Source organism: Pituophis catenifer, unplaced genomic scaffold, assembly GCF_029215685.1.
Source record: "Pituophis catenifer annectens isolate HBS135680 unplaced genomic scaffold, rPitCat1.0.hap2 SCAF_6, whole genome shotgun sequence".
Taxonomy (NCBI): domain Eukaryota; kingdom Metazoa; phylum Chordata; class Lepidosauria; order Squamata; family Colubridae; genus Pituophis; species Pituophis catenifer.
In genome coordinates this window covers 73,697,147-73,723,070 of record NW_027256886.1, presented here as the reverse complement: position 1 = coordinate 73,723,070, position 25,924 = coordinate 73,697,147, and the positions used below count along the sequence as shown (strand labels likewise).

Below are 25,924 nucleotides of genomic sequence, written 5' to 3'. Positions count from 1 at the left end.
TTAACAGTTCCTAGGTCCTTGGTTAGGATTCGAGCTGCTGAGCTATTAACCAGCCTCAAAGGCTGTGAATCTCACTAAAGATTAACCAATAAATAATAATAATAATAATAATAATAATAATAATAATAATAATAATAATAATAATAAAGATGGATTGTCATTTGGAACACAACACGCCAAATATCATGGTTATCGAGGGCCGAAGCGTGCAGTTTATTGATATCGCTGTACCAGGAGACACCAGAGTCGAAGAAAAAGAACTGGAAAAAATCACGAAATATCGCGACCTGGCCATCAAAACTAAACTAAACGACTATGGATGAAACATGTAACAGTCATGTAACATTGTCATCAGGGCACTTGGTACCATGTCCAAGAATTTTATAAGATACATCAACAAATTGCAGCTTCTTGCAATAACACCAGCGGAACTGTAAAAAACTGCGCTACTCAGAACATCATATATTTTAAGAAGATACTTGGTTGATACCTAGAATGCTGACAGCAACCTGTATCAACCATTAGAACTAGTCAATCGTATTTGTGACACATTTTTAAATGTTCAGTTGACTGAGTTTCTTGTTTAATGAATAAAAGAGATAATAATAATAAAAACTTGCAGCAGCCCTGTCCAAAAGGTTTAAGTCATTGAAGACTAATTTCTTCTGGCCCAGTTTCCCTCTTTATTTTTATTTATTTTATTTATTTATGTAATTTATATGCCGCCCTTCTCCCGAAGGACTCAGGGCGGCTTACAAGCAGGAACAAAAAAATTACATAAACATCAAAGTCAATTTAAAATTAGTTAAAATTAATTAAAAATTTAATTAAAATTATTAAAAATCACCCCTACGGATTCAGCCCATTTGGTGAAAAAGCCACGTCTTCAATTCGGGGCGGAAGGAGAGGAGGTCGGGAACTGTCCTGAGGCCGATGGGCAGCCCATTCCAGAGGGTCGGCGCTCCCACAGAGAACACTCTCCCCCTGGGGGCCGCCAGCCGACATTGTCTGGCTGACGGCACCCTGAGGAGGCCCGCTCTGTGTGAGCGCACCGGATGATGGGAGGATGGCAGGAGATGATCCTGCAGGTACCCCGGGCGTAAGGCCTAAGCTCTTGATCAGAAACACTAATTTCATTTGTGATGTCTAAATAAATTAGGATGGAATACTGGTGTAGTTCCTACTAGTGTCATTCTCTCTACAAAATAAACCCACCAGGATTTACTTTTTTTAAAAAAAAGGGTTACTTGTTAAATGAAAGCATAGTCAGCAATTTCTTTGTGGTCCAGTTCTACATCTGTTTATTATTTCTTGTTCACCCTGATGGGCGGAATGGAAAAAGGGAGATTTTGGGAGAATTAAAAAACCAAAAGCCTTATTCTCATAGTCAAATATTATGTAGATCTAGACAAAGCCAACTAATATACAAAGACCCATTGTTGTGTATAGATGAGATTCTGATCCTTTAATTATTATCCTGAACTCTGATTATTAAGAAGCTGAATTTAATCATGGTCTTCCGTTGAAGTAGCGCCTTGATAATTTGGAGAAAAAGATTATTTCACAAAAGTTATTTTTCAGCAGCCTGGTGGAAAGCTTATAATTTAAAATAGGTATTAAAGTAGTATATTACAGTTCTTCCTTTCTACTCAGTAATGAAAGAATCCCCACCTGGAATTGAATTTACCAGCAACTGAAGCCGTGCTAACAAGATAGGTACATGGATTTACATACACATATATTGTAACTTCGATTTTCCCTACTATTCTTTCATGTTGCATTTAAAGAGGTATTTAAAGAGATGGAAGAGGAATGTTTTTCCTCTTATGTTCAAATGAAAAAGTTGATTGACGCAAGGAAAAATGATACAAGTTGGCCTTGATTAATGCAGTTAATGAATTCCATGACATTATCATCACATTGTTTGAATTTGCACCATTCAGAGTGATATTTCTGTGAAAAAAAATACGCTAATTGGCTCCAGCTTCACGAAAAGAGGCAATGAGAAATTTTAAACATAAAAGTTTATATGCATATTAGTGAAATATTAGCATAAAGGATAAAAAACAATATATATTAATTTAAATTTATGATCTACGAAGTCAAAATATAGAAAACAAAATAAAAAACAAAAGAATTCTATTGCAAATTTCAGACATTCCAACATCCTGTCGTATTTTAGTGATGCTATGACCACTCTCATGTTGTTCAATGACATCAAATTTCTGGTCTAAAGTAGTAATAAGGATTCTTAAAAAAACAGTTGTAAAGTTTTCTGATGGAATCTTTCTTTTCTCCATGTTGTTTGCACAAAGATTAGCAATGTCTAAGACTCCCAACTGCAACTGTACATGCATGAGGCTCCCATTAACTGAATTCTAGGTTGCATTAAAGGTCCAAATTTTGCACTACATCGAATATCACATTTTTCAAACTCACACTAATTGTGACCTACTTGTACAACGAGTTGTTATTCAGATGCTTTTATAACAAGCAATTCTGCAATCCAGACCCAAGTCAGACTCTCTGGGTAGGGAAAATGCCTTTTATTGCCATTGAAAATTAAAATTTAACAATTCTATCAAACATATATGCTTAGGGACTTTCTGACAGCATCCAGTCCTGCCATTTTACAAGGATGTAGTTAGAAGCAGAGAGATCACAACTCTGAAATAACTCCCTCTTTTTATGCACAATAGGGTTTATTGACTTTCATCCAGCTGAGCAAATACGTTGCAAATACCTTTTATACAACCTAACTAACTTAACAACTGCAGGGATTCATTGCAGTGAACTGTGGGAAGACAGTCCGCAATGAAGGAGCATAGCGATCAAACCAATATTTGCTGTTTGCTTCTGATATGATATACTGCTAGAAATCATTTATTAGGAATTAAGCTTTGTTATTGGCTTCTGTCAGAAATTAGTTGTTAGGAACTAATTCTAGCTTATTATAGCCTTGATATTGATTGGCATTACTGCAAAGTTTGTATCTCGTTTCTGTGTCTTGCTTCTGTTCTTGGCTTCAAAACTAGGCACATCCTTGAAAATATAGAAGAAACCGTTACCCAGGAATATCAGGCCCCATAGATTAAGGAACCAGAGTAGGGAGTTTCCTGTCTCATAGATAGTCCCACATCAGGGAGTAATCTGAAAGCCTGAACAAAGAAACCTTTGAAGATAAAGACCCACTCTGATTGGGTAAACTTGGTCGCTAACGGGATAATATATATATATAATACTCTGAGCCACTTTGGCAGAGGTGTGGCTATTCCTTACATGCATTTTGCCTGTATGTTTTGGATTCACCCAGTTCTTTTAGCTTTGGCCAAAAATAAAAGCTGTTATTTTTTGCAAGCCTCGTGTAGAGTCTCACTCTCTTTGGCATCTCAATGGCTCGGGGAAACTTCTGTGACCTTACAGTAACATGGGCCAAAATTCACTTAACGACTGATTGGCTTAACAACAGAAATTTTGGACTCGGTTATGGTGGTAAGGTGAGAGCTACTTCTGTTTATTGTTCTTTCCCCTCAAAATTACAACCTAAATTGTAATTTGTAATTGTAAATTGTAAAATGCAGTTATTCGTACGTTTTCTCAGTTCACTGAAGCTATAACTCTTCAAGTGGTCCATTATTTTAAGCCAAAATAAACTAATGGAAAATAAATTTAACACATTGCTAAGCTGGCATGCTGAAACATACAAAAAAACCCATCTCAATGAAAAAGAAACATCACTAATGTGGATTACTCAACAAAAACTGTGTTATAGTCATTAACTAGAAATCCAACATCATAAATAAACAATATCCGATGCAGAATAAAATAGTCAACAATTTTCATTTGTAAGGTTCCTGTTCAGCGGTGGGTTTCCAATATTCTTACCACCAGTAAGAATGGTGCACGCTCGATTTGAGCGCCCATGCGCCCGGCCTTGAAAACATGTCTAAATAGGACGTCATAGAGCCGGGGGAGGGGGGGGCACCCGCAATCTTCGCTACCGGTTTGCCTGAACCGGTACGAACCGGCTGAATACCACCTCTGTTTCTTTTGTATATGGTCATTCTCTGCCTAGCAGAAAAATAGAAGACTTTAGGATTTTTATCATATATAAAATTGTTCAGATGACTAGGAAGATTGTTAAAGTAATGGCTGGAGAAGCAGTTGTCTTGCACCAGCTTGTCTGGTGTAGCGGTTGAAGTTTAATTTTTCTTCTGAAGTTATAATTTATTTCAAGAGGAAAACCAACATGAGCATCTGGTTTTAAGCCAAAAGCTGCTCTCAGAGAACCAGAGAAGTATGAAATAGGAAGGTATTCTCTGCTCATTTGGTAAAAATTGTGTTGGCTCACTTCGAAATGCAAGCCAAAGAAAATGTTCAAGAATCCCTAAGTAGATGTTGTAATCTTACTTTTCTATTTTTTTTTTCCAGATAACTCTTTTGCATTAAGTAGATTAAAAGATAATAAGTAGCAAGAGGATTTCTTCACCACTCTTCTGTATAGATCTAGAACAGGGGTCCCTAACCCTGGTCCGTGGCATGCTAGCTACAGGGCTGGTCTGTGGAAAAACCTCCCTCCACGGAACCGGTCCCTGGTACCCAAAGGTTTGGGGGCCGCTGGTCTCGATTACTGTTTGGGATATCACAAGGATGCTATACCAAAAGAATAAAGCCAATATAAAACAGTGCTTCTGAATGGAATAGCAATTTTTAGTAAGGTAGTCCTTGACTTACAACAGTTTGTTTAGTGACTGTTCAAAGTTACAATGGCACGGAAAAATGTGACTTATGATTATTTTTCAATTACGACCATTACAGCATCCCCATGGTCATGTGATCAACATTCAGATGCTTGGCAAATGACTCATATTTATGACCATTGCAGTGTCCCAGGGTCTCGTGATCCCCTTTTGCGACCTTCTAACAAGCAAAGTCAATGGGGAAGCTAGATTCACTTAACAAGAACAAGGATGAAGGCTATTGCTTAGCGCATTGTAAGCCGCCCTGAGTCTCCGGAGAAGGGCGGCATATAAATCAAATTTAAAAAAAAAACAAAACAGGTTACTAACTTATCAACTGCAGTGATTCACTTAAAAAGGGCGGCAAGAAAGGTGGTAAAATAGGGCAAAAGCCACTTAACAAATGTTCCACTTAACAAGAGAAATTTTAGGCTCAGTTGTGGTTGTAAGTTGAGGACTACCTGTATATAGAACAGCAGTCCATTTGGCCATGGATTTTAAAATATATTTTATCTGTGTAAAATTGAACATAATTGGCTATCTAAGCAGGTTAATGTTTTAGTCTGATGTGAGCAACCTTTTAAGAATTTTTCATTTAAAGAATTACACGAATTGGATGATTGGAAAGAACATGAATAGATTTATTCTATATGTTTAAATGGTTTTGATTGGTACTAGAAGTGTACATTGAAACACTGAGCAATGAAAGAATGAAGGATGAAACTTTAATATAAATAGATGTGAAGAGCTAAATAAGGGAAATATGAATAACAAAGCAGATGATGGAAGATAGAAAAGAAACGTCTTTGAATATTACAGTAACATGAAAAAAAAAGTTAAAATAGAGATAGAAATGAGAGGGGAATAATAGTATATATATATATATCAGTGGTGGGTTCCTCCCGGTTCGGCCCGGTTCTCCCGAGCCGGTAGCGGTGATGATATGATGTCACCGAACCGGTTCTTCCCCCCCGCGTCCCCCCCCGCATTATTCTTACTTTTTATTTGGCCCCACCCCCAATCTATTGCTGCCTCCTGAGTCCCAGCTGATGGCTAGAGGGAAAAAAACTGTTTAAACTCTTGCCGTGGGGCTTCAAAGGGCCGCCCTACAGCTGATCAGTGTTAAAAGAAAACAAATGAGTAGACCAGTGCCTGCAAAAATACATGAGTAGATCAGTGCCTGCAAAAATAAATGGGTAGACCAGTGCCTGCAAAAATACATATATATATAATATATAACTAATTAGTCCGAAATAGATCTATCTTAGTCTCCCTTTAGTCTCCCAATAGACAGCAAAATACTGGTTTGATGTCTGAAAAAGCCTAGAAACTAGTGAATGGGATTTCACTGAGCTATGGCTGTATAAAGATCTTGATTTACGTAGGAAAAAACCCGGCTGAGAGAAAAATACACATAAAGGCCTACGAAAAGACAAGAAAATAAATATTTGACCTTTACGGGGAGGAGACATGAGATGAGGGTGTGGCTAACTGATGAGGACTAAATTGAAGGGCTGTAGTATTAGGTATGTTTAAATAATATGAAACAATGAAAATGAAATGTAATAACTATGACTAATATTATTATGTATTTGTATTAAAATGTATGATACCCAGGTACCACACTATTCATGCATTGATATGTATAAATAATATAAAATAAAAAACTTGAGGAAAAAAAAAGAATTTTACATTTAAGAAGCTATTACGGGGAGTTTGAACTAAAGCTAAGTCATGCAATGGAACTTCAGTTTTTTTTCCTGAAATTTGTCACATTTTCTTCTTCAGCTGGATGCATGCAGATGTAGCTTAGCTAAGAAATTTTGCGTGCAGCACAAGTCACACTGTGTGTCTTGAGTCCTTGAGACTAAAAAGGTTTGCCTCTTTCATAAATAAATAATTCCAATATTCTCCAAGGTTGGGAATTGGGTTTTTTTTTGTTTTTGTTTTGGTTAGGTATCATGTACAGGTAATTTAATGAGAAAGATTGAAAGGCAGAAGAGAGCGTTACCAACAAAACAAATTATTAATCAACTCTGTCATCCAGTGGCCTACTTTAGAGTCAAGATTTTGAAATTCCAGACTAATTTTTGTTTGCTTTCCCCAGCCTTCTTATCAGAAGAATATTAAACAATTTAACAACTTTAATCCCAACGCACTTGGCCTCGGTTAAGAAGCAGCTTGTCTTTTCCAAATTATTCTTTACACCAAAATGGTCCCTCGTTCACTTTCTACAAATACGTTAAGGGAGATGACTAACACGAGCCCTTGGGAATGATTTTCAAATAATCTTCTGTAGCAATCTCTTAAATTTATGTCCACCTACTTGCTGCCTTCTAGAAATACTGAACTCCCATTAGAACCAAGGTAATGATTTCAGCTTGGGGAAGACTAGTTTAAAACTAGCCCTATTTTTGTACTTTTCCCAAACCAGTAATAATACTGAACTTATGCTGTTTACATAGGAAAGCTAATTCTTGGTCACTGTTTCCATTTTGATTGCAAGGGTTTCCCCTTTCCAATCATGTCTCAACCTAGGGGAGATGCTCATCTCCATTTCCCAGCTGAGGGAGCCAGTGTTATCTGAAGACAATTTCCATGGTCATGTGGCCATCATGGCTATATGCCAAAGGCGCATGAAATGCTCTTCCCACCGAAGTGGTACCTATTTATCTACTTGCATTTGCATGCTTTTGAACTGGTCACTTCCGGTTTACCAGCCCAACGTGTAAATCGCTAGGCCACCGTGCCTCTTATGGATAATCTCTACACTAAGATATTTACCCATACTCCTGTCTCTCCTTGATCTTAACTTACAAACACAACAAAATTTAAGAAATACGTTTGGAATCAGAATATAAACAAGCTGCAATACAACATATGAGCTGCGGTGGTGCAGTAGTTAGAATGCAGTACTGCAGGCTACTTCTGCTGCCTGCCGGCTGCCTTCAATTTGGCAGTTTTTAAACTGACCAGGCTCACTCAGCCTTCCATCCTTCCGAGGTCGGTAAAACGAGGACCCAGATTGTTGGGGGCAATATGCTAACTCTGTAAAACCGCTTAGAGAGATCTGTAAAAGCACTGCGAAGCAGGGGTGAAATCCAGCAGGTTCTGACAGGTTCTGGAGAACCGGTAGTGGAAATTTTGAGCAGTTCGGAGAACCGGCAAAGACCACCTCTGGCTGGTCCCAGAGTGGGATGGGAATGGAGATTTTGCAATATCCTTTCCCCAGGAGTGGGGAGGGAATGGGGATTTTGCAATATCCTTCCCCCAGGAGTGGGGTGGGAATGGAGATTTTGCAATATCCTTCCCCCAGGAGTGGTGTGGGAATGGAGATTTTGCAATATCCTTCCCCCAGGAGTGGGGTGGGAATGGAGATTTTGCAATATCCTTCCCCCAGGAGTGGTGTGGGAATGGAGATTTTGCAATATCCTTCCCCCAGGAGTGGTGTGGGAATGGGGATTTTACAGTATCCTTCCCCTGCCATGCCCACCAAGCCATGCCCACAGAACCGGTAGTAAAAAAATCTGGATTTCACCACTGCTGTGAAGCGGAATATAAGTCTAAGTGCTATTGCTATAAGAAGTGTCTTGAACTTCTTAGGAAGCTCACAAGCAGAATAGAATATCAATATATGTTTTCTCTTAATGGGAGGTCAGGCATTGTAGTATAATAATGACTGATTATTTCTCTTTTACTAAAATTTTCTTTTTCCATCTAATCATGTACTTGTTCCAGGTGCTCCATATCTATATCAAAACACATCTATTCTGATCAGAAGTGCTGGAAGTAGGGTGAAGAGCAGGAACACAGCTAAGGATGGTGATGGCTAAGTGGAAGTAGGAGAAAGAATATGCTGAGAAATCAGGGGAGTGAAATGGTTGGATACGCTAGGCTTGAGGCCAAGGACACTGGATGCAGTGTCTAAGAGAAGTAGGGAAAGGAAAACGGTGGGAAGTTCAAGAAGGGGTGATCCAGTTGGATAGTCAATAGTATTGTCTTTGGCTTTATGATGATCATAATCTATTGGCCTTCTGCTCATCTGCTCCATTCTGCCCCATAGAGTGTCACTCGGCATGGTTGTCTACCCAGTGGCACTCTATGGGACGGAATGCTGGCCAGCAATGAAGAGACACGAACAGCCACTGCACCAGTGGTGAAATTCAGCCAGTTCTATCCGGCTCGGGCGAACCAGTAGCGCCAGCAGCGGGAGGCTCCGCCCACCTGCCCAGATGTCATCATGTCCCATTTTTGACCCTCTGCGCATGCGCAGAAGACTCTGCGCATGCGTGGAGGAGGCATGCGCGCACGCTCACATTTGCGAACTGGTAGCGAAGGTAAGTAAATTTCACCCCTGCACTGCACACAATGAAATATGAATGATCAGATGGTCACTGGATTATATTACAAACAAAAACATCTGGGAAGCCTTCAAAGTCGCCCCAATTCCAGACAAAAAGAGGGAATCAAGGCTGTGGTGGTACAGACATGTGGTCAGCACTAATGTGGAATCCATTGTGAAGCAGGCACTTGTACTCAAGCCCAGATGGCCAGCGGTCCCAAATGTAGGCATATGCCCTGCCGATGCTGCAGATTGGACGAAGTGGCGGGTGAAATTGTTCTGTCCCCAGCCCCACGCACACACACCAACAGACATTCAGGAGTTAAAGACCAAACCAGCCGGCAAGATCCTTTTCCTTATGATAATGGAACTTGGCAACAACCTAGTGGCTGCCTGTCAAGAGTTTATTATTTACAAAGAGGAGAGATAACTTCTCCCCACTTCTGATACATCAAAGGAAAGCAGCTCAATAATTACAATCAAGTCCAGAGATAATCCAGTCTTAAAGCAAAAGTCAGGCAATGCAGAATGGCGTGGAAGCTTTCAGCTTTGTTCGTCACAAGGTTTGACTGGCCACCACACTCCCTTTTATATCCTGTGGGGTGTGGTCCAGTGACTCAGCCTAATCTCGGGCACGCCCTTTCTTCTGTTGCGTGCGCTTATCTCTGCGACGCTGGCATGGGTCCAGCCAAGACTCATTACCTTCATCACTGTCCATCTGTGGCTGCGTGGACGTGCTTGGCCCTGGCCCTATCTCTTGCCCTTCGGCGGACACCGAAGGCATTGCCAGAGAGGAGGGTCCTGGAGAGGAAGGCCTTGCCAACTCCTCCCCTTCACTCTCGGAGTCCTCTCCTGACGATGACACAGGCTCCGGTAACGGAGCCACAACAGAAATGCAAAACTGAGGACCCAACAATATGATGGAAATAACACAAAGAACAACAACAAAAAGAAGACTGGCCTGCCTGCTCCCTAACTCATCCCATGGCCACCTTTTTCAGTCCTTCTTAAGCCATTACTTCTGTTGAGGTCCTTCAAGCAGGGCATAAGAAGGTAGAGCAAGGAAGGTAGGCTGGCAAGATTTACAATGGGCTGACAAATTAACTATGAAGAGAAGGAGAGGGGGAAAATGCCCCAGCCTTGTCCTACTTGCTCTGTCTTCTTTGGAGTCTGTTTTAGCCAAAACTAGAAACAACCAAAATGTTCTTCCTTTTAGTTCTACTGAATTGTAACGCAACGAGAATTGTTTGGCAAAATTCAAGAATGGGTTCGTTTGATATTTGAAATACTGTCTTCCATGTTGCTCATTCCCCTATTGCTTGATTAAGAAGAAACTCATTATTTTAACTCTGGAACAGATTAGGATAACTCAAGGGTGCCTCAAAGATTAACCAAAGAGGAAACAAACAATCAAAATAACAAGGGGGATATGGCAGAAAAGAAGAGATTGCTAAAATATATTTGACCTGTGGTATGCTGCAAATAAGAAAAGATCTGGAGTTGGCTGGTTTGCCACAAGCAGCTTTGTTTTCTAGTGCACTGGTGAAACTACTGTGTTGCGATTATATTTCTGTCACCATTTCTTTTTATGACGATCCAGACAGGATTTATAAACAACACCAGAAAATAACAAACAATGGTTCCATATTACAGAACTGAAAAAGTGCAGAAAAAGAGTAACCAGAACTATGAAAATGTTGAAGCAGTCTTATAGCTACAATGCTTGCAAGTGGGAAAAAACAGAACTGCACAAATAATCAGGAGGACTGACATTTGATTTGAGGCTGAAAAATCCCAGGCCTAGAATGTACGGAAATTGGACTAATGTCAGTGGTGGGTTTCAAAAATTTTTACTACTGGTTCTGTGGGCATGACTTGGTGGGTGTGGCGTGGCTTGGTGGGTGTGGCAGGGGAAGGATACTGCAAAATCTCCATTCCCACCCCACTCCAGGGGAAGGATACTGTAAAAACTCCATTCCTTCCCCACTCCAGGGGAAGGTTACTGCAAAATCCCCATTTCCTCCCGATCAGCTGGGACTTGGGGGGGCAGAGAATAGATGGGGGCAGGGCCATCAGAATTTTTACTACCGGTTCTCCAAACTACTCAAAATTTCCGCTACCGGTTCTCCAGAACTGGTCAGAACCTGCTGAAACCCACCTCTGACTAATGTCTAATAATATTATAGATGTTAAAGAACAACAACTATTCAAAATAAAGGAGAAGGAAGAAACAGAATATTTTTTAACATGGGACTCGTTTTATCAATGGTTAGTTGACAGAAACAGAAGTTAGAAACTCAAACATTTAAGAGAATGATTAACTATACAATGAAGGTTTATTAGTGTGGATAAGCAAATACTATTATTATTATGTGATTATCTATCTATCTATCTATCTATCTATCTATCTATCTATCTATCTATTGAACAACTACTTATCCCATGTTCTCTGAGTAGGGAGGCAAGAATGCCAAATCCAGTCTAAACATTTAACCGACTATGCAACCAACCACAATAAATTATTAAATTTATATGCTGCTCAACTCTCAGGGGGATGTCTTAATTTCTTTTTTCTAAATGGCATTTTAATACTATGTTCTCCTTTTTCAGAACAATACTAGCCAATATGCTAAATTAGTCTTTTTTAATTACATGATTATTCTGTGTTTCCTTCAAGGAGCTTTAAAAAATGGTACGCTGTTGTTTTCTGTCCACAGGGCTAACACACAATCTGCTTGTTTCAGCAGGAAAATGCCTACTGACTCTTTATGGAGGACATGCCCTCACAACAACTTCCATCTCAGTGCTAGCCCACTGCTGAGGCAGACTGAACCAGATTTTAGAATGAAAGTAGCGTTTTTCATGGTTCTACTGCAGCCCAAAACATTCAGTGGGCATTCTAGATACATTCTAGACCAGGGATGGGCAACTATGGCCCCTTTATGACCTTTGGACTTCAACTCCCAGAATTCCTGAGCACAGCTGGTTCAGGGACTCTGGGAATTGAAGTCCACAGATCAACAGGGCCTCCTCAGGGTGCCGTCGGTCAAGCAATGTCGGCTGGCGGCCCCCAGGGGGAGGGCCTTCTCTGTGGGAGCACCTGCCCTCTGGAATGAGCTACCTCCCGGAATACGGCTGATTCCGGATCTCCGCACTTTCCGTAAGGCCCTGAAGACGTTTTTATTTCAGCAAGCCGGCCTGGCCTGAATAGGTTTTAGGGGTTTTTAATTGTATTGCTAGGGGTTTTAAATTGGGGCGGCCATTTAATTTAATTTATTCTTAATTATTTTAACTTTTATATTGCATGTTATTTTAATTCTCGGCTGTTCACCGCCCTGAGTCCCTTTGGGGAGAAGGGCGGGATATAAATTTAATAAATAAATAAATAAATAAATAAATAAATAAATAAATAAATAAATAGGCCATAGCTGCCCACTCTTGTTCTAGATTAGCTGTCTTTGGAGGTTAGTCATAAGCAGAGTTCCAACAGGTTGACAGGTCTTGCTGCTGGACCATTTATCTTGCCCAATTTATTTATTTATTTATATTTATTTATTTCGTCAAGCATGTATTCGATAATAGATACAAGTATAAACATGATTACAAATACATGAAATGGATACGAATAAAAGGGAACATTAGGGCAGGGATGGTAGGCACGCTGGTACGCTTAAGCATGCCCCCCCTTTTTTAATTAATAATTTTTTCTTGCTGGGTAGTTGTTTCATCTGTGGCTGCAACGAAGGCCAGCCACCTGTCTTGTGCAGCTACTTTCTTCTTTTTTTGAAGAAGGAAACATCAATCGCATATATGGCCAGATGCTGCTTGAAAGTCAATATTCCCAGTGGTAAGGAAAATAAAGCTACCTGTTTCTCTGATCCTCTGCATTAATTAGGCTTCTGTTCTAGGCTTTCCTTGAATATAGAAAGCAATGGCTGTTCGGTGTGCCTTCACATTTATAATATTTCACTCAACTTTATTTGACTGAGCCCTTATTTTAAGGCCAACAGTTAATGGAAACAGTAAAACAAACAAGCACCAGCGGATTTGATTTTTGAGCACTATACGGTTTGGAAATCAGCCAAGAGACAGGCAATTCAGGGCCAGTATAAGGAAAGGAAGCAGTAGCAGCAAAACTCTATATAACTTGGCAGCTGCTTTGCAAACTATGCTTGCCTTGGGAATATCATAAATTTCCAGGAGATTAAGAGATCAGCATTCTTGTGGATAAACAAACAAACAAACCAACCAACCAGTGGTGAGTTGCCCCCGGTTTGGACCAGTTCTATAGAACCGGTAGTAAAACCGGCGGGAGGCTCCGCCCACTGACCCTGATGTCACCAGAAGAGATTTGTACAATCCCATTGTGAACCGGTAGTAAAGGTAAGTAGAACCCACCCCTGAAACAAACAAACAAACAAACAGCCGGAGTTGCCCGAAGTAAAAAAAAAAAAGTTGACCAAATAAACAATGAACTTGAGTTGATTAAAAAAACACACACACACATTGAATTGATCAGAAAATATTCCAGTTGATTGGCTGATGGAACTTAAGGCGGCCATTGGATGAACTGGCAGGGAGTAGCCCTGGGAGAATGATTGGTGGTTGATTTTCCTTGCCAGAAGAATTGCTGGATGGAGCAGAATGGAGAATAGAGAACCTATCCGTGAAACTACTTCACCCTACTAGTATGAATGTATGACTGGCCTAGTTCTGAAGCATGGTAAAGTTAACCTTAAGCGGCCAATGGGTGACAGGATAGAGGAAAATATCTAAAATGGCAGTGAGGATGGGCTTCCATCCATGTAGCTCGGCTTGTCAATCCTGCAAGGCTGAATGAAGGTGAGTTCTCTAAGGTCACCTTGGAGTTGAGAGGTTTTTTTTTTTAAAAAAAAAAATATTTATTAAATTTCCAAAGATTAAAATATACAGTATAAAAAGAAACATAATACACAAAAAATAAACCACACACAAAAATTATAAACAAACAAAAACAAACATATCAAATTTTCAATACTAGTAACAACTTTTCTGCATCGGTATCTCTAACCTATTTAACCTTTTTAGACAAAATATCTCTATCTTAAACTTACATCCTTGTTTAAATTATCTTAACTTCTATTTACAATTCGATCTCATAACAAAAGTTTTGAGTTTAAGTTTTATGTTTACTCTCCAGCCAGGAATACCATTTATTACATATTAAACAGTACTTGGAGTCCTCCCTCTCCTTCATTTCCATAGATAATCTGTCCATTTCTGCACATTCATATTTTTTTAATTATAATTTGGTCCGGAGGGATATCTGGTTGTTTCCAATTTTGTGCTATCACAATTCTATTCGCCCTTAGTATGTGTAATATGATATATTGTATATTTTTTCCCATTTTCCCTTCCAGAATGCCCAGGAGAAATAGTTCCGGTTTTCTTTCTATCTTCTGTCCTGTTATTTCATCCACCCATTTTTTTATCTTAGCCCAAATTTCCTAACCTTAGGGCAGGTCCACCACATGTGTTAGAACGTCCCTTGTTTGTGACCACACCTCCAACAATTCAGAGACCTGTTCAAGAGCCTTGATAGTACAGTGGTTTAGTGCACCCTGTTATTAACACAGCTGCCTGCAATTTCTGCTGGTTCGAATCTCTCCAAGGCTCAAGGTTGACTCTGCCTTCCATCCTTTCTAAGGTAGGTGAAATGAGGACCCAGTTTATGGGGGCAATAAGCTGACTTTGTATAAAATATACAAAAGAATGAAGGCTATTGCTTAACACATTGTAAGCCGCCCTGAGTCTCCGGAGAAGGGCGGCATATAAATCAAATTAAAAAAAAAAAAAAGAACATCCTGGCCAATCTCGCTGGTGGCAGGTGCCATCGGTAGAACACTTTGTAAAGATTTTCTTTATAAGCAGCTGACATCGTTAGCTCATAGTTTCTTGGGGTTGAGAGGGTTTTTGAATCTTGTTCTCCACTGATTGCAATACAATATTGCAGAGAAAAGCAACAAAGATGATTAGGGGGCTGGAGGCTAAAACATACGAGCAATTGTTGCAGGAATTGGGTTTGTCTAGTCTAGCGAAAAGAAGGACTAGGGATGACATAATAGCAGTGTTTCAATATTTGAGATGATTCAAACTATTTTCCAAAGCACCTGAAGGGAAGCCAAGAAACAATGGATGGAAACTAATCAAGGAGAGAGGCAATCTAGAACTAAGGAGAAATTTCCTAACAGTGAGAACAATTAATGGCTCGTGGAATGGCTTGCCTTCAGAAATTGTGGGTACTCCAGCACTGGAGGCTTTTAAGAAGAGGCTAGACAAGAGACTTTGTCTGGAATGGTATAGAGTCGATTATAGAGTCTCCTGCTTGAGCAGAGGGCTAGACTAGAAGATCTTAAAGGCCCCTAGAAACAGAATAGTTAATTTTCTTATATGAGAGCAAGACTGCAATTAAATGGAGGATACTCACCATCACAGTCAAAAAGAGCAAACACAACATCACAGACGTGGTCTGATAGTTCCACCTTTGCCACTGTCTTGGCTACTTGTTGCATCGTATCTGCAAGAACGAAAACAAAATGCCACTCAGATGTCAACATTTGGTGGGAAATGAAAGACTTAACATAAACACACTCAATCACCTCTGATCATTTTTTCCCCCTGATGAGCAAAGTCAATATAGTCTACCGATCGATCCCCAATTTCAACATGAAGCAACCAGCCCTTTTCAAGCTAAATGCCCTTGCTAAATGGAAGGATCAAAAGTGTTGAAGCCAACATGTCATTTTTCATCTAACTGCACCGCTAAAGCCAATCAGATCAGGTGCAGCCGTTTGTTCTTCTGATGGGTGTTTGATTGCAATTCATTTGACCCAGTAGTAGAGAAGTTGGGAGGGAGGAAGGGAGGGAGAAGGAGAAGGAGAGGGAGGGATGGGGAGAGAGAGAGAGGGAGGGTGGGTAGACTTTAAAAATGCTAGGTTAAATATAGAAAGCCTGCATGGCATAGCTGCAGCCTAGCTCCAGATGGCTAGGTCCTAAGAGCACAGTACTGGTGTGAACAGCCTTTATCGGTGTCATTTGGATCAACGGGAGTACGTCTGTGCTTCTTGCATAAGTGCAGCTTTTTGAGTATTGGTTACCCAGGAAATGATCCTGGTGGATTCTGTCATATGTTAAACACATATAAATCCTCCTAGGACTCTTTAATTCGTGATTTCCATAGATGAAACAAGGTAGGCAAGAAATGTCTATAAGCCATAATTTGTACCAAGATCTAAAGACTGATGAGAGTCACCTTTGCAACCTAGGGACGCAGAATTTTTCTCTACAGCACAGAGCTGGAATCCATTAAATGCGTCATGAAAGAAAACTCTGAGGCTTGAGTTTCCTCAAAGTTACATTTTATTAGAGATGTCATATTGGCACATCTGGGAAAACCCGAATCTGAAAGCTTCCAGGTTTTCCCCACCTGAAGGAAAGTTCAAGACCCTGCCCAACACCCACATGTCCATCACATGGCCCAATCCAAACACCGTGCTGACTGGAGATGCCTCCCAGTTCCAACCCTCCAGGTGCAGGACAAGATGTCCTTGACTCTCAGAGAAAGGAATGTTATTATGACTATATTTCACCCATGCTCCATACAATCCCCCTTCCCAGTTTCCTACAGTAGTAAATGTGGCAGGCCTGAAGATGTAATGAAAAAGATGGCTTCCAGGCCTGACAGAGAAACTTTGCTGGTCTTCCCCTCTCCCCCCTGACTTTCTTATTGCAGGGATGAGGGAATCAATCAAGAGCATTCAGGAATAATAATCTAAACCAGGGGTCAAACTTGCGGCCCGTGGGCCAGATGCGTCACACACACTGGCCATGCCCACCCCCGGTTTAGCAAAGGGAGAAAAAGTCGTGATATGTCACGTGACAATGTGATGCGGCGAGTTTGACAACCCTGACAGTGGTGGGTTCAAACTGATGTTACCACTGGTTCTGTTTGTGCATGCGCTTTGCGCATGATTGCCGCATGCATGCTCGCTTTGCTCGTACTCGCACCAAACTTGCGCTCTGCGCAAGCGCATTAGGGTTCTGCCTAGCTGAGGTGCGGCAATCCACTCTGCCGCGCCTATCAGCTGGGCTAAAAAATGAGAAATAAAGGTAAGTTTAACGTGGGGGTGGGAGGGCCCAGCTCCCAGTCAAAGAGAACCGGTTCGGTGACGTCACATCATCACCACTACCGGCTCACCCGAACCGGCCTGAACCAGGAGCAGCCCACCACTGAACCCTGACCTAAACAGATAACAGAATCACAGAGTTGGAATGGACCTTGGAGGTCTACTAGTCCAACCCCATGCTCAAGCAGGAGAACTTACACCAGGGATGTCTAACCTTGGAACTCCCAAGATCTGTGGACTTCAACTCCCAGAATTCCTCAGCCAGCCATGCTGGCTAGAAATTCTGGGAGCTGAACTTCACAAGTCCCAAGGTTCCCAAGAATGAAAATCCATACCCTATACCAGGGATGTTAAACTCATGGCCCGCAGGCCAGATGCATCACATGCTCACCCCTGGTTTAGCGAAGGGGAAAAAAAGTTGTCATGTGACGCTGCAAGTTTGACACCCCTGCCCTATACCATCTAGACGAGTGACTGCCCAATCTCTTCTTGAAGAGATTAAAAATAGATCCTGCCTTTGGAAACAGGATTTATTCGGAGGCCTTTATTCAAGATTTCTGGCAATGGGAGCAAAGGCCCAGAGCCTGCCCCGATCAGCTGTGCGCTCACTTGAATAGATGGCCTCTCCTACCCTATGCTGTGGAAGCTTCCTAGTTATTTCATTCCCTCCTCCCTGTTCTTTTTTTTTTATTATATTTTTAATTATTTTAAAAAAATATATACCCATATTGTGTGTGGACCGAGTTGGTTCTGTGTATTATTCTTATTAATCCAATTCATCCTAACAATGTTAGTAATCTCTATCACATTTATCAAATTTAAGTAATCCTCATTATATTATTTAAACATACATAAAACAAAATGCCTAACATCTGTAAACTTCTAATTTTTCTATCTATTATTTTTATTCATTCTAATAAAAAAATTATATTCTAATATTTCACCTATCTAATTTTATTTCTGCCTCTTTCAGTTTACAATCAGGCTACTTTAATATTTAAAGGGCAATTTTTTCTAACCATCATCTCTTCTCCTCTTTAGTGCTTCAATTCTTATCCACTTTTTAATTCGCCTCCCACACTCCTCGTCTTTGTCTCTATCTTCATCTATATAACCCTCCTCCCTGTTCTGAGGGATATGAAGCAAACAGAATGGGCAAAAGCATAAAACTGTGGCTGAATCTCAAAGGCTCGGATGAAGAATAAGGATCCATGGTTTCTTCTTTTAAAAGTGTGGAGCAGGTCCCATTTCCATTTTAGGATCCTAAAGTGGGAGTCCAGCATTTGAGATCCTGGCCTATGAAATGAAATGGTAAAATCATCAAAACAGAGGGGCTAAGAGATAGCAGAACACTTCCCACAGCACAAAAACCCAAGGATAAAAGAAAGAATAGATGTGTGAGATTTAAGGCAAGTCATTATGCATTCATAATGATTAATCAAATTCATAATTCATAATCATTAATCAAATTAACAATTTGAATACAACTAGAATTCTAAGGTTTGCTACTTTTTAAAACAATATAATATGAATTCTGGATATAAATTTTGTAAGTAAACAAAATGAATAAATAAGTTTGCCCCTCAAATAACTACATTTCTGATTTGACTACATATAAGTGGTTTTTTTTTTTTTTTTTTTTTTTTTGCCTCACAGAAGTATGTAGCTTTGGATTATTTTCCTCAGTAAATAACTGAACAAGTAGAATGTTTTTGACTCATTTGTTTATCTAGCTGCTTTTTATTTATAGTTTTAGGACTTGTGTGGAGAACCAATAATATTTAGGTCGCATTTATGCAAAAATATTGAAATGTCAAAAGTGTACACCATCTTTTCAGCACCACAATGTATAGCAAATTAATTTTTGAAAGGTATAGCAAGCTCAGCAGTAAGTTAATTTACTGCAGGAAGTTAATAGGTGGTGAATGAAATAATCAATCAACTACGGATGGCATTTTCTTTTTCCTCTGATAGCAACACCACAATAGAAAATCTTAGAAGTGCTTACTCAGGATTTTTCCTTCCACTTATATTCTCTTTTTGCTCTACAGTGGTTTTCTTGATTAGCTGCTCTCATCCATACCTCTGCTGGAAAGGATATTAAGCTAAAGTCTCAATAGGTTTCTTTATAGTAGTTTAATCAGAATTGGGCTGGAAGGGACCTTGGAGGTCTTCTAGTCCAACCCCCTGCTCAAGCAAGAGGCCATATACTATTTCTGACAAGTCCAATGATGAAGCACCCACAACTTCTGAAGGTGTTATAGTTATACTTATGACTATAACTTCGTTGCTTATATCTTTACAATTTATATTGTTTTATTTAGTTTCTTATTTAGTATCCTATGACTATCGTTAAGTATTGTATCTTATGATTTATGATTAATGTATTTTTATGATGACTATGATCATGATTTATCACTTAGAGCTTTTGTGTACACTGAGAGCTTATGCACCGAAGACAAACCCCTTGTGTGTCCAATCACACTTGGCCAATAAAGAATTCTATCTATCTATTCTTATGGGAAAATGAGTGTATTATTCTTTACATCTCCTTAGCCCCTGCCCCTGGCTTATACTCAGCTCCACATTTAAAAAAAGAAGAAGCACAATTATTCCTTCCCACAACCCATTCTCTTTGCATTGAAAAAAAAAAAAATCCAAAAACCCCTTTTTCTAGAAATGGCTAGTTTATATTATTATGTAAGACATAGTCTAATCCTAGTGGTTTTATTCTGGCATCAATTTTCAATGCTAATGGGTATGTTATTCCCACTTCCTTTGTGCTGCATTTAAATTGTTCAACATCACATTTTCTAATGATTATTGCAAAACTGTAATTGGTAGCTATACATAACATACATAAAAAACTACAAGCACAGAATTTCAAGCTCCGCTTATAATGATGACATACTGTACCTATATACGTGCTACATGCAGTACATACATAAAATTATTCCTTAATATCTAGAATATATATATATATATATATATATATATATATATATATATATATATATATAATTTGATGTATATGCCGCCCTTCTCTGGAGACTCAGGATGGCTTACAAGGCGTTAAGCAATAGCCTTCATACTTTTATATATTTATACAAAGTATAAATACATATTTTATACAAAGTCATCTTATTGCCCCCACAATCTGGGTCCTCATTTTACCTACCTTAGAAAGGATGGAAGGCTGAGTCAACCTTGAGCCTGGTGAGATTTGAACTTGCAGTAATTGCAGGCAGCTGATGTTAATAACAGTGCTTTAATCTGCTGCACTACCAGGGCTCTTTTAAAAAATCAGCCCATTTTTCTGCTACCAATTCCTCCAGGCCACAGATAATCAACCCTTTGCTGGTTCCGATTTGACTTTCTAAAACAGGGGTGTCAAACTCGCAGCCTATGGGCCAGATGCGTCACGCGCTGGCCACGCCCACCCAACGTTTAGTGAAGGAAGAAAAAGTCATGATACAACAAGTGACGACAACGTGACACCACGAGTTTGGCACCCCTGTTCTAAAAAGTATGTCCCAACATGAAATGGTTGTCTATATCCAATGAGGTATTATCTGACAGAGAGAAATATCTCTGCTTCAGTGCTTGTGAGCAACTATCTATTTGCACAGTCAATTTTGGAAGACAGGTATAAAAAAATAAGACCTGGCATAAAACAGATTTCAACGCCTTTAATGTATTGCTGAAAATGGCAAAATGCTAGAGAAATTCCCGGTTGTGCAGGTGAGTGCTTTTAGTGATTGAAATTATAAATCAATTTATCTTTTTCAACTTTGGAGTTCAACGTCCCTAACCACCTCCTTTCTATACCCGAGCAAAGCTGCTTATATTTGATATATATAAACAGTTCTATATTGAAGGCAGAATGATTTCAGACACTCGTATGTTTCTGAAAGCTTATGAGTAAGCACAGAGTATCAACATTTACAAAGGGGATGGGTGGGTGGGTAAGCAAATAATCAAGTCTTATTAGAAAATCTAGTTCAATTAAGCTAAACAATTCTATAGCAATCTATTGCCAAGCAAACAGCAGGAGAAACTTTGTTATGTGTAACCAACACTCATTCAGGTCCACCTGGAAAACAGTGCTGCATCATTCAATCTTTTAAAGAGAAAAGTGTCGCCAGTCGGCCAAACAATGCCGAATGGCGACACCCAGGGGGAGAGCCTTCTCTGTGGGGGCACCAGCCCTCTGGAATGAGCTCCCCCTAGAGGTTCGTACGATCCCCGACCTGCGTACCTTTCGCCGCGCCCTGAAGACCCTTCTGTTCCAACAAGCCGGGCTGGCCTAATATGAATTTTATAATGGGTGTATGTTAGTTTTTTAATTTGTGGGCCAAATTTTTTATATATTCGATTTTAAATTGTTTTTAAATTTTGTAAATTTATATGTGTTTTAATATGGCTGTACACCGCCCTGAGTCCTTCGGGAGAAGGGCGGTATAGAAGTCCAATAAACATAAACAACAACAACAAACACAAATATAGTGACAGAAAAATTCAAACTCTATCCACTGTGCCACCTAGTGATACTGAATTCCAGTTACTAGCCTAATAGCCAAAATACGTATGACCCTGTCTGCAATATTTAAACTAATTAATCTGTAGAAATTTAATTGCCCCTGTCCTGAGGAGAATCAGCAGCACTGCATTTTAGCTTTGCAAGATGTATTTTTGCATTTGTATGACCAAGTCAGCAAATTTGAAAGTATTTTGCAGTATAGTCTCTGTGATAAAAATTAAAGAAAGCCAAAATGAGGGGCAGAGAGATTGGCTCAGAGTACAGTAAACTAACTGCATATTAATGCCACTGAAGATATGCCTCCAGTTAACTTAATTGCAATGCTAACGTGTTTGAAAGCTTTGAAAGAAATCTCATTAGTCTGGTTCTAAGTAGGCTAGCTGTTAATTAATTATGAAAGCCATCCTGCCAAGGGCAGTAAGCAAGGATCTTAGAGAACCCATTGACCCATCTGTGGGAACATCTATTTCTGTGTTTCAACTTTCTACAAAAATCGGCCTACTAGGATTTTTCATTTGCTGCTGAGCTGGTAAAAATCAGTATAGGGGTGAAACTTTCTTTTGGGGGCGAAGAGGGAGAACTACAAAGTGATGAAAATGAACAAGGTTGTCTGAAGACCAAAAGGAACTGATCTGACGGGAAATAGCTTAAAGCAATTGATTTAGCAGTCTAAGAACAGAAACAAGAAAGCATTTGTAGCTTAAGGTTGTACTGTGTGTGTGGGGGGGTGTCTTTGGTGCTCTCTAAGCTTGGTTGTGTAGAAAGTTAACACCCACCCCTCTCCTAGAAGAATGAAATATTTTGAGAAATATTAAAAAGGCAGAATATTATATTTCCCTAAAGGAAAAACATGCTCTTGAAAAGTAGCCCCCACCTTTGTTAATAACCCTAACAGGACTGGGCCAGCCTATCTACAAGACAATTGGACCTTGAGCTCTAGGGTGATGGGATTAAGACATGACCCTCCGGAACATAATAGGATTATCTATCAGCAGAGTTCACCACATGGCACAACCAAGTCCCTTCATTCCATCACCCAGCAAGGTTCAATCAAACTTAACTCAGACAACATAAAACGTTAGCTATGACCCCTGCATAGCCCCCTGGGAGGACAACCAATAGAATATATTTCTTGCACAGGAACAGGAAGCTCAAGGGCAAGGCCCATGAGAGGGTATAAATACTCCCCCTCTCAAATCCATGTGTTCAACTTCCCAGGACCTCAAACTCATGTGGTCCTGTCCATCAATAAACCATCTTTCCAATCAGCCTCTTATCTTTCCAGTGTCCTTCTCCCCACTTGGAACGGAACCCAGATGGATATTTCTTCCAATAGTTGTTTTCTTGCAGATGTTTCATTTGGGGTAATTCGTTCACTCATTACCTAAAGAAACATCTGCAAGAAAACATCCAAGCTTAGAGAGCACCAATAAGGCCAGGAAGCAGAAGTAATTTTGCTTTTCTCCCATCTACGCACATTTTAGTATCCAGAGACTTTACTATAATTGCTTTTATACACACACACACATACACACACACACACACAGGCACCTGATGTTAATAAGATTAGCAATCACACAGCTGGGTTCCTAAAAGTAGAGGCAACTGGGGAAGAATTCAGGAACTCTTGTGTAGCATTTGAGTAGGGTTTTAAAAACCGCCCTTCCTCGATCCCAGTTGAAAACAAACTGTAGTATCCTCCGACACAGCATTTAAAGCTTTCCCCAAGCTTGAGCAAAATTATCTTAATTGTAAATAAGTAGGTGTCCAGCAAAGATTGCAGAGGCTTTAAATTGCTTTGCTGTGGCAAGCTCTATTTGTGCCAAGTTCTAAGCACCCATACACCATTATTCAGGATGGGCAATTTATTACAGCAAGGTGACTCTCAATTAATATGCATGTAAAAATGTCCAGAAAAAAAACACTCAGCAGGTTAGCAGTCTCACATTTAATACTTCAGTGGTGTTTTTCAAACTTGGCAACTTTCTAAATGTGTGGAATTCAAGTTCCGGAATTTCTTGGGAATTGAAGTCTAAATATTTTAGAAAGTTGCCAAATTTGAAAAAAGCACTGCTTTAAATACATATTTTAAGAAAATATCTGCTGCGTGTGGAACCCAATTCGCATCACAATGCAGGAGAACATAAATTCAACTCTCTGTATTGGTTATTTTCATGCAAAATATCACACACAGAGCTATTTACTAGAAACACAGGTTGATGAGAGGCCATGGTAGAATAAAGGAATAAGGAGAAAATTCTACTTTCTACATTCTATGGTTTTAACTGAGATTAAGAACTCATGTAAGCTTTAAGAATGTATGCAACATTCAATTTGCCCCTCAAACTTCAAGCTAGGAAAGGGAGCAGGCTTCAAAATTATTTCAAATGCAATCATCTCAAATACAGAGAATCAGTATTTTGTATCGGGAGCAGAAACTTCATTCCCCTACAAGTAATAACAGTGAAATTACCAGGTAAATGCAACTTGCAGCCGAGGACTGAGTGAAGTGACCCTAAAAATATTGATGTAATTAAATCCGAATTGATTTTTTAAAAATTGATTTACAACAGGAGCTAGCTCAGAAAAGCTTGAAAATGTTATAACTAAAAATAGAGTTTTATCCAGGTAGAAACAGGTCGTGTCTCAAAAGTTATGAAACGGCCAAACTGTGAACGAAAAGTTGAGTTCCCAAGGACAAAACTTTTAACATATTATTGGCACAAAAAAACCTCTACAAGTGGTTTTAGATTGTTCCCACGCACTTAATGCTGATTAAAATGAGAGAAAAGGACATTTAAGAAAATGCCAACTTCTCCACATTAAAAATACAGTTAGTCCTTGACTTATGATCACAATTGAGCCCAAAATTTCTGTCGTCAAGCAAGGTAGTTGTTATGTGAGTTGTGCCCCTTGTCATGTCCTTGTTGCCATAGTTGTTAAGGGAATCACTGAAGTTGTTAATAAGTCACTTTTTTCAATGTCGCTGCAACTTTGAATGGTCACTAAACGAATGGATGTAAAATCGAGGACAATCTGTAATTCCATATTCTTTACTATGAGCCATATATATATCGGGTCTTTTCCCGTGTAAGATTGAGAGTATCTTGGCAACGTTTCGACGAGGTCCCACTCGTCACCTTCAGGCTGGTGTCTTCGGCTTCGTGTCTGTGCTAGCCTTCGTGTGCTAGTCTGCTCTGTGTGGGGATGGGGGGGGGCGCAGCAGCTGGCGATGCCACCATGGTCCGGCCCCTGGATGGTGGTGGCAACTTTTTTTTTTTTTTGCTTTAATTTATATGCCACCCTTCTCCGGAGACTCAGGGCGGCTTACACTGCGTTAAGCAATAGCCTTCATACTTTTGTATATTTATACAAAGTCAGCTTATTGCCCCCACAATCTGGGTCCTCATTTTACCTATCTTTGAAAGGATGGAAGGCTGAGTCAACCTTGAGCCTGGTGAGATTTGAAGTTGCAGTAATTGCAAGCAGCAGATGTTAATAACAGTGCTTTAGTCCATTGTTCTACCAAGGCTCTTTCTAAATGTGTAAATTTCTAAATCAGTCTTTTCTGAACAAGGGCTATTAATTTAACTTCATTAACAGCCGACAAGAATCCAAAGAATAATAACTCAATTCTGAGGCACAGTATTTCAGATAACCATAATCTTACTGTGGTTGGCAGAATGCCCAGAAGCAATTTGCAGAAAAACTGACAAGAAAGAAGCAAGAGCCGAATCAAACGTTTCTGGAATCAAGACATGAAGGAATATGAACAAAGTTGTTTCCTGCAAATTGCATCAGTCATTGTCCTTCCTTAAATAGGCTAGGGGAGTGGCCAAGTAGCCTCAAGCCTCACTCTTGAGGAGACCTCCTCCTGAGGAGCCACTCCTGCCTTTTAACAGCTCTGCACGCTCGTGCATCGAGAAGAGGCTCCTCCTCTTTTTCCTCTTCACTTATGGGAGCTTCTGGAGGTTCTGAAGGCCCTGGCTGAATCCCCGCCTCTGGCCCCACATCTTCTTCAGCCTCCTCATTGTCTGACTCGAGTGCCAGCTGCACAGGCTGCTGGCGCAGCACCATACCAGCCTCCTCGCTGTCGGAATCATCTACTAGCTGCACAGGCTGCTGACGGGCCACAACG

The 25,924-nt window shown here is 39.9% G+C and overlaps 1 protein-coding gene across 2 annotated transcripts in view; it reads right to left on the bottom strand.

The window, feature by feature from the left end:
• The window catches only part of MICU1 (mitochondrial calcium uptake 1), a 167,604-nt gene that overhangs the window by 1,754 nt on the left and 139,926 nt on the right, over positions 1-25,924 (bottom strand). For both annotated transcript variants that reach the window (XM_070945103.1, XM_070945104.1), the window contains one exon: positions 15,548-15,637. In XM_070945103.1, coding sequence (XP_070801204.1) covers positions 15,548-15,637 — 90 coding nt within the window. The remainder of the gene's footprint in view (positions 1-15,547; positions 15,638-25,924) is intronic.